The sequence below is a fragment of the Lissotriton helveticus genome, chromosome 1_2 (genome assembly GCF_964261635.1).
Source record: "Lissotriton helveticus chromosome 1_2, aLisHel1.1, whole genome shotgun sequence".
NCBI classification, from domain to species: domain Eukaryota; kingdom Metazoa; phylum Chordata; class Amphibia; order Caudata; family Salamandridae; genus Lissotriton; species Lissotriton helveticus.
The window spans coordinates 454171513-454183719 of NC_136058.1; the positions used below are offsets into that span (position 1 = coordinate 454171513).

The 12207-nt window shown below is 48.6% G+C and overlaps 1 protein-coding gene across 1 annotated transcript in view; it reads left to right on the forward strand.

Annotated features, from left to right (window-relative positions):
• Positions 1-12207, forward strand: part of LOC144807715 (uncharacterized) — a 210416-nt gene that overhangs the window by 133314 nt on the left and 64895 nt on the right. The window contains exon 6 of the mRNA XM_078673372.1: positions 3736-3831. Within this exon, the coding sequence (XP_078529498.1) occupies positions 3736-3831 (96 nt within the window). The remainder of the gene's footprint in view (positions 1-3735; positions 3832-12207) is intronic.

Genomic DNA, 12207 nt, shown 5'->3' on the forward strand with positions numbered 1-12207 from the left:
TCCAGTACATCCTGAGCCCTCGGACACCGCCATCCAGTACATTCTGAGCCCAGGGACACCGCCATCCAGTACATTCTGAGCCCTGCGACACCGCCATCCAGTACATTCTGAGCCCTGGGAGTGCAGGGTGGCGGACTAGTTGTTCCACACTCCCGCCCCCTCGAGCTTTAAAAATCACGCCTGAAGCCTCGCGCGCTTTCTGAATCTGCTTACTTTCTTGAGGCACAGCCGGGAAAGTTAGGCTTAGGAATTTGCTTTTAGGAGGTTGTTTTTTAAAATTGTATTTTGCACATTGTAATGCTGACACTCACCGCATCCTGACCCTGTGCCCTCGCAGCCGAGTAGGAACTGTCGCGGGACTGAGGCAGGGGGAAGCAGACATTTTGGGAGGAGTGCAGGGTGGTGGACTAGTTGTTCCACACTCCCACCCCCTTCCCGCCCCTTAAATGTCTCTTATCATCCGTCCGCGCAGCAGGCGGGCGCAGCAGGCGCGCCGACAGCGCGCCAAAGGCAAGCCCGTCTGCGCCAGGACGTCGCCTCTCGCCAGTAACGCTGGACAAAAACCAGATGACCTCCGTGGCTATGGGCGAAACACTCTCGTATCTCTAAATCCAGGTGCGGGGAAATGCGGCAAGCTCACTTCACATATGGGGGAAACTTCTTTGAAATGCTTTACGTGCAATTTTAACACACCCACCCCGGAGCTGGTCCGTGTAGCAGGGGATAGAACCCACCTAGTACAGCTTAAAATATATCAACTTAACGTGAGGTCTCTGGTCAAGCACCATATGGAAATTCATGATTTTATCTCTGAGGAGCTCCCGGATCTTCTCTTTCTATGCGAACCTTGGCTTAAGGACGACATGATAGCTGTGCCTAACGTTACCCTTCCCGTGGGATATTCGATCAGCACAGTAAACAGGGTCTCTAGGGGAGGGGGCATTGCGATAATCTATAAATCGCAGTATCCTTGTTCTTTTACTAAGGAGAATATCAGAGACTGTGAATGCGCCCGTTTTAGTGTGGACATAAGTGCGCATTTCACTCTCTCTGGACTGTATATTTACCGTCTACCAGGACCGGCTGCCAAGTTCATAGAGGCATTGTCGGATACGACATGTGAATTGGTGGTAGGTTCCGCCAACTTTACAATTCGGGGGGACCTCAACCTACATTTTGACATGTTGCATGATAATGCCATTGGCACCCTGTTAGCAGACTTTGGTGCGCTGCAGATGGAGCAATTAGTGTCGGAGGCTACACACATAGCTGGTCATATATTAGATCCGGTATTCTCTAATATTCCAACCCTGACCATTGCTGTACCTAAGCCCATGGGATGGACTGACCATTTCCTGATCGTAATAGGGTTATCTATCCCAGATGCTTATAGACTTGACACTGATAAGAAGGCCCTGAGACGCCCGTGGCATAAACTCAGATTAGAAGATTTCTATGCTTACCTCATAGCTAATCCTTTAGGAGAGAGCACACACCCTGAGGAGGCGTATATCGAGTTATGCGACCTGATACTAAAGGTCCTAGACTCCTTGATTCCTGCAAAATGGACCAAGGGGCGTACGTCCAGCTCGAGCCCCTGGTACAATGATTCTCTGAGAACGCTCAGGAAAGCCTGTAAGAAAGCGGAATGTGTCTGGAGAAGGGAATACCTTGATGGAGAGAAAATAATCTATAGGTCTAAAGTCAAGCTTTATCATAAAGCTATTTGTGCTTCACGCGCGGCTTTCTATGCGAAAGAGATCAAGGAGAGTCCCAATCCGACCAAATGTATTTTTAAAATCTTTAAAGAGCTTAGGAGCAACAGAGTGGCCCGATCGGGTGTTACCTCCGCACAACATTGTGAAGAACTTGCGACTTTTTTCGTGGAAAAAGTGCAAAAGATTTACCAATCCTTTCCACACTTGGCCCCTTATACCATTCATACGCCTGTGAGGGAGGAATCTTGCCCTACGTTATCAGTTATACCAGAGATTTCGGAGATTGAACTCGCTAGATTGGGGGGGCAGAATCAAATCTCGCTCCCCTTCTGACCCGCTCAGGCCGTCCCAATTTTTAGAGTCACTCTCGCTGCTTCAGCAGCCGTTATATCATATACTGAATCGGTCTTTCGCTACAGCAATAGTCGCAGTTGCTTGGAAAGAGGCCTATGTGCCTCCTATTATTAAGAAGCCTACGTTAGATGCCTCAAAACCTGAGAATTTCAGACCTATCTCACTTCTTCCTTGGGCAGCCAAGATTGCTGAAGCCCACGTTAATAACACCCTATCACATTTCTTGAGTACCCATAACATTCTGGACCCGTCACAGAACGGTTTTCGGCCGGGCCATAGCACGTAAACGGCCCGCTTGCCACCACAGAACATCTTCGGAACGTCTTGGACGCCAGTCAAAGCGCAGCGCTCATCTTGTTAGATCTGAGCTCTGCCTTTGACACGGTCTCACATCGTATCCTTCTCCATCGTTTGGAGGCAGCAGGGGTTATTGGCACTGCCCTGGATTGGTTTAGGTCCTTCTTAGCGTGTGTCAGCCCCGCCGTTCCTTTCTCAATCCCACTCTATTGGCCAGGGGGTACCACAAGGCTCAGCTCTGAGCCCGGCGCCTTTTAACCTTTATGTTCAGCCTGTGGCTGCTGTCGCGAAAAGTTGGGACCTTACGATGGTGTCTTACGCGGACGACACCCAGCTTGTTATTACCTTAGCTGAGGGTCCATCAGCAGCGGCTTCCAGAGTCCGAGAGGGGATGACAGCAGTGGCTCAATGGATGACAGAAAATCACCTGCAACTTAACGCCAGCAAAACTGAAGTTCTGCTGGTGGGAAAGAAGGCCGCCTTGTGGAATGAACACTGGTGGCCAGCGCCCCTTGGTCCTATGCCTAGGCCTAAGGCAGTTGTAAAGAACCTTGGGGTCTGGATGGATGACACGCTGAGTTTCCAGATCCATACCAAGAGAGTTGCTGCCACCTGCATAGGATTATTGAGAGGTCTTAAACCCCTTCTGAAATTCTTTGAGCCAGTAGTACGTCAGCTTATTGTGCAGTCCACCATCTTGACTCGCTTAGATTATGCCAGTTCTCTGCTTTTAGGGGCCAATAAAGCAGAGATAAGGCGGCTGCAACGAGTTCAAAATTCTGCAGCCAGAATTTTGGTAGGTCTCCCTCGCCACTGTCCGACTGGGGCTACAATTCAAGGGCCGCACTGGCTTCCAATGTATAAACGCATCCAGTTTAAAACCCTTTGTCTATCTTTTAGGATCGTTAAAACAAGTAGCCCAGCGCTTCTGTGTGACTTTTGATCCCGTATGTCCCTCCCCGACAGCTGCGTTCATTGGGTCAGCAATTGGTGACTGTCCCGCGGTTCAAACGTAGCAGGGCTGGCGGGCGTTCATTCCGCCATCTGGCTGCCAAGCTATGGAATTATCTACCGATATCCATCCGTGGTATGGAGAACTTGCTTGCATTTCGGAAAGCTATTAAAACCTTCCTATTTGCGTTAGTATAAATTATAGCTAGGATTGTCAGTGCCGTGCCTGCCGTGCCTGGCTGTTCTCTGTGTAGGTAGATTCGATAGCGCCGGGACGCCCCTTCGCAGCTGTACGCTTAACATCACATAACATAACATAGTTGCTTTTTTGTTACACTGCACAGATATCTCAACGGATTGTGTTTCTTTTGTCATTCTGTAATGCAGTTATATACGGTGTGTTTCCTCTTTTCAGGGGTTCCACGGATAACATCGGTGTTTTCATTGTGCCCAAGACTGAAGGAGGAATCCTGTGTTCAGGAGACTACAGTGCCCGAGGAACGTACTTCAGGTGAGCATGGGAAGAAACATGTGGGTTTACAGTGTAACAAGTTTTGTGTGTCTGAGAAATAATGCTTCCTTGTACATGTCGTTGCGAACTTTTGGGGGTGGTGTAAGGGAGCATTGTTACTGCAGTTATTATAGCAGAGTTTCAATGGAGGAAAATGAAAATATACATACATGTATATATAGATGTTTATAGATGTATAAGATAAAAATAAAGGTTAAAGAGACGTTACGGTTCGGTGAAAATGTCAGTTAAGACACAGTTTGAAATAAAGAAAACCACTGAAATATACAAGTAACTGTAACTCGTGCTCTAAAGTAACCATAACTTTGGTTCCACCATGCGGAGCTGTCATCAGTGATGTCATAGAACATGTCATGAAGGATGTGATACTGGAAGTAATTAGCAACGCACGGCGAGTGCATGGGTTGAAGTTCTGTCAGGGCACAAGGTAGGAGAATTGCCTCGCTCCAATAAACCGAGTGGAGATGAGTGGGACGACTATCGTCTGCTGGTGGCAGATGCACCAACACCTCCTCCGATCGATTCAACACTGGACAACATTAGTGACTCTCATACCCTGGTCGATAGATGTGAGCTACCTGTGGCACTCATGCAAAATTACTGTGTCTGTATGACTTTAAAGAGCCTGCAAAGAGACGAGTAAACCCCTTCCTCTAGTGGATCACGTCTGGTAGGAACCCCTTCCTCTAGTGGATCACGTCTGGTAGGAGGGAGAGAAGCTCATGAGAGCTCCAACCACACTTACAGCAGTGCTTTCCAGACTGGTCAATAAATAGAAGGTGCCGGACAATTCACCAGCTTGTCTTCTGGGTCACCCATACCAGGCCTAAAGATATTTCTGTTTGATTTTTATCATATTCACTGACTCCCCTGCTGAACACAGCTGCTGCAGCCAACCCCATTGGTGCCAAGCCCCCTGCGGCTCACATTCTTCGGGTGTGTGTCGGCGTGGTATTGGCTGTAAGGCCAGGTGTGTGGCGAGATCCTGTTCCCTATCCCCCACGGATTTCCAACCTCCCCATGAACCCCTATCAAGATCACTGTTTTGACCTGTAGAAAAACTTTTTTTATATACTAAAATTTGATTGGTTTTTAACAAACACAAATTAGAAAAGACAGTTTATGCTGATAGGTCACCTTGGATTAACACGGACCACGATGGATATGTCGGGTACCCGCCCGCACCTCACTTATAGATTCACATTCACCTTCAAACAGAAAATCAGGATTTGTAACTCCCCATGACCCTATCTCGCCTAATCATTCCATTCCTTCAGTCCAAACCATTTGCCCCACACTCGTTTGTATTTAGCTGGACATCCCGAGCCATATATACTGGTTGTTCCTGCACAGCGCACCAATCTAAGCCTGTCCTCCATTGGGTGATTGGTGGGCTCTTCCATTTAGTCGCTTGGTCCCTTTTCACCGCCACAGAGGCCGTACCTGAAACCCCATATACCCTCCAAGATCCCCAGGAGCCAGACTTGGGGCATGAGTGGGCCTCCCATCCCATTAATCCACCCAGTTCACACACCACTTCCGCCCAGTATTTCGAAATGAGGGCGCAGGACCAGTCATGTGATAAAAGTCAGTGGGCTCCTCGTACATCGTGGGCATCTCGGGGTTGGTAGACGTCCTGCTCGGTATATTGTTATTTTTAGTCAGATTTATAAAGTGCACTGTAACCCTACGGGCATCCTTGCACTGCGATACATAGGAACTGTCACCATAGTTCCAGGAGGAGCATGTTACGCTCTACGCTCTCGGAAATAGCCAGGTTTTGATTTTCCTTCTGAACTTCAACAGATCCTGCGACTGTCAGTTGAAAGACCATTCCAGAGCCACACGGCCGCAAAGCTGAAAGCTCTTCCACCCGATTCTGCTCTTTTAATCCTGGGTATTTTTCACCAGGTTAGCCGAAGAAGAACGGAGACTACGGGTGGGGACATAACAGCTGAACTTAGTCTGCAGTGGCATGGGCCCCATACCATGCAATGCCTTAAAGATAATGCAAAGTGATTTAAATTGTATCCTCTGGAGTACAGGGTGCCAGTGCAACAGCGCCAGAGATGTGGATGGCCGTCGTGGTCTTGATAGGGCCAGCTTTGCCGCCACGGTCTGGATTCTCTGGAGTCTCCCAATCAGATACCTTGGGGACTCCAGCAGCAGCGCATTGCCGTAGTCCAGCCGACTCAGAATGACACTCCTTACTACGTGTGCTCGGACCTGAGTTGGTAATTGCGGAAGAATCTTCATGAATATCCTGATGAGCGAAAAGCTGCTTCCCACAATTTTATTTACTTGAGTTTCAAGGTTCAGCTTATCATTAAAGCTAACCCCAAGATTCCGTACCGTTGTGACGGGTAACAAAGGTGTCTCCGTGGGGATGGGCCAGAAGCCCAAAGGAAGAGATAGAGGCACTTTACTTGCTGCACAGCAAAGTATCTCGGTTTTATCGCCATTAAATTGCAAGGAGTTGTTTGTCAGCCTGTGCACCGTTTCTTGCATACAGGCATGGAAATTTTCCAGCGAGACCGCTTGGTCTCCCTCTAGCGATAACATAAGCTGTGTATTGTCAGCGAAGTTTACCACGCTGACATTATGTGACTTGATGATTGCAATCAGGGGACTCATGTAAGCGTTAAACAGTATTGGGCTAACTGCTGAGCCCTGGGGGACCCCATGCCTAATATCGGCAAAGTCCGATTGGTAGGGGGGCAAAGCCACCACCTGACATCTATTTGCCAGGTAAGATTGAAACCATTCCAGGGCTACGCCAACCACCCCTACTGACTCCAATCTTGCTAGAATAACTGTTTGGTTAACCGTGTGGAATGCGGCAGACAGGTCCAATAAAATCAGTACAGCCGATCGTCCCCTGTCTGCTCGCAATCGAATATCGTCCAAGACGGTCACCAGAGCTGTCTCCGTCCCATGGCCTGGGCGAAACCCAAACTGCGTGTCCTCCAACTTGTTATTAATCTCCAAAAACTGGGAGAGTGCCCTGCTAACCAGGCGCTCTGTGATCTTCACTGGAAAGGGGAAGAGGCATGCTGGGTTAAGCGCAGGTATTTTTAACAGAGGTGTTAATATTGCTTGCTTCCAGCTTGCCGGTACCAGGCCGCTGCATAGCGATTGGTTGCACAGCTGTCGGAGTATTGGGAAAAGTTCAGGTCCACAACTTTAGGAGGGAGGGGATCCATAGGGGAGCTGTAGGAGACTCCTAAGGCTATCGTATTAAACTCCTCCTCAGAACGAAGATAAAAGTGATCTAAGCAGACCGCCTGATCAACTGACTTAGCCCCACCCTCCCAGCCCTCTCGCTTGCTTGGTGACGACCAGCCATCTATCTCACCAGATATGACTGAGTCGTCCATTTTCGTCCCTTCAATGATTTTGCTTATTTTATCCTAAAAAAAGTGACTTAACTGTTGCATAACTCCTGAGTAGGCAAAATCTTGTTTTTTGTACAATAAGGACTGGCAATATCCTTCATGATTTTAAAGATACCCTTGGTGCTATTAGGTGCGTTCAGGATAACTTCAGCGTAATATTCTGCTTTTGCAGTCACAATTTCCTTTTTATAGCTACCTATTTTCTCCTTCCAAGTGGCTTTATCTATTTCTGCATACGCCTCCCTCCATTGCAGCTCTGCCTGTTTACATTCCTGTTGTTCGAAGGGGCGATCTCAGAGGGCCAGGTTGTGCTCACCCGACCACCCCAGGACCCACCTCTCCCACAGATACTGCCGAGTCTTATCGTGAGGTCCCCACCGGGGAGTACTTCGAGTCTAGGATCGTACCCACTGAGCTCACACCACACTTACGAACGGACACCACACCGTAGGTTTTCAGTAAGAAGTTCTTTATAAGGAGTAAAAAGAAGGAAGCACTCTTATGTACAAAATGATCGAGGGATCACAAGTCTCTGAGGATTCGGGAAGAGGGAAGCGGGACAGTTGAGGTGCCGGGTTTTTAGGAACCCGGTGGTGCCAGGGGGTAGCACCCGAAGACCTCTGAGTTCTCCCTTGTTCCGGACCACAGAAACACAGAGTCTTCTAGTTACCGTCAAAGATCAAGGTTTATTGGTAGCTACCAAGTAACACGTGTCCCAGAAGTACACTACACGGAGAGTAGGTTCTCGGGAGACTGTTCGTTTTTACAGAACCAGCCGTCTCCTTATATACAAAAATAATAGCTGCAAGCAAGAATTCCTGAGTTTATGATATGGCTATACACATATTTCTACAATAATACAAAGAGCGAAGTCATGTAAGCAAGCCCATACTTTAGATGTCCAGTTCGTTGATAGATTACCCAGTTAGGCCTGGAACTCCCATCAGATATCGATGAAACCTCAATAAAGAAAGGTACAACCCAGTCATAAAACCGGCCATAAACAAGGAGCGTGGACAGGTGCATGTTTGCAGCTAGCATGGTCTGTATGTAGTGAATGGTTTGTGGAATGTTATGTATTGATGCTATCGTATTCGGCCACTGGGCGAGGAGCTGCCCAAACAGGTCTGGCTGAAGGCAGTGGAGTCAGTTGGGACAGGTCAGGGGGAAGTCAGGGATCAAGCTCGACCTTTAATTGACTTATCATGAGGGCAAGATGCAAGATGGATGCCGTTCACAAAATGGAGTTTAAGAGATGGGGACGGAAACTACGATTTTGGGGTGTTGGCAACCCTCGATTGTGACGCAAATACATAGGAATGATGTCCTAATTATTATCGGTTCATAGACACCAAAATCGTCTTGGTACGTTGAGGTTTTGTGACACGGGTATCGGACCTCGATATCGGGAGAACAACAGGGTCCGGATTCTTGAGAACCACTGACCCTCCTTTTGCCCTCATATAAGGCAATAACTCATGCTAATCTGAGTCCAAATCGGTATGAAGAAATTCGTGGAGATGTTGCTGTAGCATCATTCTGTTACTCAGCTCGTCCTGGGACACAGGCTTCCGTACACACGAGGTAGCACAGAGGCCACATAGTGCAGGAGCACACTGTATACACAGGCAAAACATGAACAGAAGTGCCAAGATCATCCCAATGAAGATCAAGGTTTTCCATCCCCAGGCAGTGATCAGCTCCCAGAACCACCCCAGCAGGGACCAATCCCCTTTCTCAACGTGAAGGGAACCGGATATTTCGTGTAGTTTGGAGATGGCCTGGTATACTGTCGGTGCGTTATCAGGGATGAAAATGCAACAACTGGATTGGATGACTCTACACACACCACCACGATCGGCGAGTATGATGTCTAAGGCAATTCGGTTCTGAAGGGTCATAAGTCGATCCGACTGAAGCTCGGTTGTCAGATTGCCAAGCGCTCCGGCCGTCGTAGTCACGGCGGATTCAACTATCCTCGATAACTGGCGAATATTTCTGCTGTTCACCATAGGCCCCCAAAATGGCAGAAAACCCTTCGCGAAGTCAGCGAATTCCTGACCCGCGGTGTCGTCTTTACTCACGACACCCCTAGCGGTCCTTGTCCGATGGTAATCTGCTCTGGCCGTGTAGGTGGGAGGCAGCAGAAATGAGATAAAACATGTACCTGAGAAGTCAGGGGGCAACCACGTGTAGGCTTGGTCGTGGCAAACGAAATACGTGCCTTCGGCTGCCAAAAGTATAGGGGAAGTTCGGGAAGCAAATACATATGTTTCCGTGCAAATGCTCTTTCCTAACTGTGCTGTGGGGTCCCTACCAATACCCTGTAAGCATAAGTGACCTCGGTGGGGCACTATCCAAACTGGGCGGGATTTCCTTGCTGCCTGGCTCTTGATCAGGTAAACCCCGTGTTTAGTCACATTCCAACGGGTGTAGGGACTGAGTTCATCTTTGGGGATTGTCAGATATGTGTCGATATCCCTACTCATATTTCTTATCCCTGCAATCAGTGCCTTGTTACTGGAATCGCTCGCAGTGGAACGGGTCGGGTATGGTTCTAGGGCGAATAGGAACATGGTCTGGAAAGCCCACAGAGAACCATAGTAGCTGAATGGCAAAATGAAGTATGGGATCCCCTTATCGGTTGTGTGTGGCATGAGTCCGCATATCCAACAGTTTGATGTGTTCATTATGGACTGGTGTTGGTGTAGAAGCTGAATGAAAGAGTTGTTTACAAATTCGAGTCTTCGGGCAGACTCGTGTTCAGGTAGAGGGTGAAAGTAGTGTGGAGAAATAGTGGGAGGAGGTGGTGTCTGGGTGTCATTCGAGAAGGTAACTTTAAATACGAATAGAGTATAACCAGTAAAAAACACAAGTATGCTACATAACATTAAAACACATAGTATCAGGAATCTTCTTTTGGACAGTATTGTACACAACTGTTTTTCAAAGTTCGTAAGTCGGATAGGTCTCTCTACCCTTGGAAACTCCATCCTCTAGTTGCTGCCCGCGGTGGTTGATTGATTCTCCCAGGGAGCGCGCTCTGCTCAGTCCGGGGTAACTCCCGTGGACCAATCAGAACCGTGGACCTAGAACTTCCCAGTTGCACTCCCCAGACTTCAACCGCGACCCTAGCAGCGGAACCGGATGGCGGTTCGAAAAATCAAAAATGAGCTAGTTCCCTTGGGACGAGAGAGCTGAAAAATCTAAAAATAGTTCTTAGGGGGAAAAGGAAATCACATTAGGTCAATCGTTTATTTGTCTCTTTGTTTAGACCGCAGGTCGTACCGTCGTTTCCCAGGTACGGTGTGGTCTTCAAACAGCGTCTCAGGTTCGGTAGTGTCCAATTGCATAGATGGTGACACAAGTCCTTGTAGAATATGATCACTCTCCTTTTCGGTACTAGTTTCTTTCAAACGTGCATCGCTGAAAGGGATGAAGCGAGGTACGGATTCTGTCTCGGAGTCGGCAAGTCCTTTGTTGACCCACCGGTCAGAGGGAGAGGTGTGGCGCCGCGGCCAGGGCGACTGACGCTGGAATCTGGGGACCACGGTTCGATCCCCGGCTCCGGCGGCAGGTTAGCCCAGCACCATGTGACTCTGGGCAATAGCTCGCTTAATCTTCCCGACGGCCCCCAGCGCCTAGAGACCCTTACGGGTGATTGTGCGCTTTACAAATGTGGACTTTACTTACTTACTTTACCGGTCGTATGGAAGGGGTAGAGGGACCCGTTTACAGTGGGTCCCATGTACCCAGTTTTTCTTGCCTTCCACCCGAACAGCAGATCTCGTTGAAAGCAGCACTAGGTGCGGTCCGGTCCACCTCGGCTGTCCGTTGTTGGTGCGCTGGAAATTGCGCACCAAAACCCATGAGCCGGGTTCGATGAGGTGACCTGGATCGTCAGAGGCTGGTGGAGAGGAACTGTGAACCTGTTGGTGTAAAACACGTAATTTAGTTGTCAATTCGCACAAATAGTCAAGCAGTACGGGGTGTTCTATCTCGCTTAGTTTCTTGGGTCTTGGCACGCCCCAGACGTTGGCTGGGCGGCCAAACACGATCTCATGGGGGCTAAGTCCTAATCTGGAGTGGACAGTCATCCTGGTTGATAAAAGTGCTAGAGGCAACGCGTCAGGCCATTTAAGACCTGTACTGGCTTGGATCTTGGCTAGTTTGAGTTTTAGAGTGCCATTGTAGCACTCTACTAGTCCAGCCGATTGGGGGTGATTTGCAGCGTGGAATTTTTGGTGGATGCCTAAACACTCACACACTGTCTTCATTACGCATCCTACGAATTCACTTCCGTTATCACCCCAGACAATTCTAGGCATACCGAACCTCGGGAAGAACTCTTTGACAAGGGCTTTGGCAGTTGATAAGGCGGTGTTGTCCTTAAGGGGGTACGCTTCCACCCACCTCGAAAAGGCGCAAACAACAACGAGCACGTACTTTAGATTGTTGCACCTCTCCATGTGGATGAAATCGAGCTGCAAAACCTCGAACGGATACGTTGGAGGAGCAAAGTGACCAGCTGGAGTTGGGGTTCCCCTACCGGGATTGTACTTCAAACACACCATACATTTTCCGACCACATTCTTTGCATATTTTGGGATATTGCTATTCTGCCATACTGGGGCCAATAGTTTACATATTCCTTTTGAACTGATGTGCGCAATTCCGTGTGCCATCGTTACTACTGCAAGTACGTATGCATTAGGTAATAGCCATCGCTGGTGTTCTGATAGTTCGACCCAACAGCCATTCGCATCCATTCTACCTGTGCTTTCTCTCCATTCATTCACCTCGTTCTCAGTGGCCTCGGCTTGTATCCATTTTACGCTTTCAATGGTGTCCTCACACATTCCTACATCAGCAATCCATCTGGCGGGACCTATAACATACATCCGACTCATTGTGTTCCTTGCAGTTTCTTTCGCAACCTCATCTGCGAATGCATTTCCGC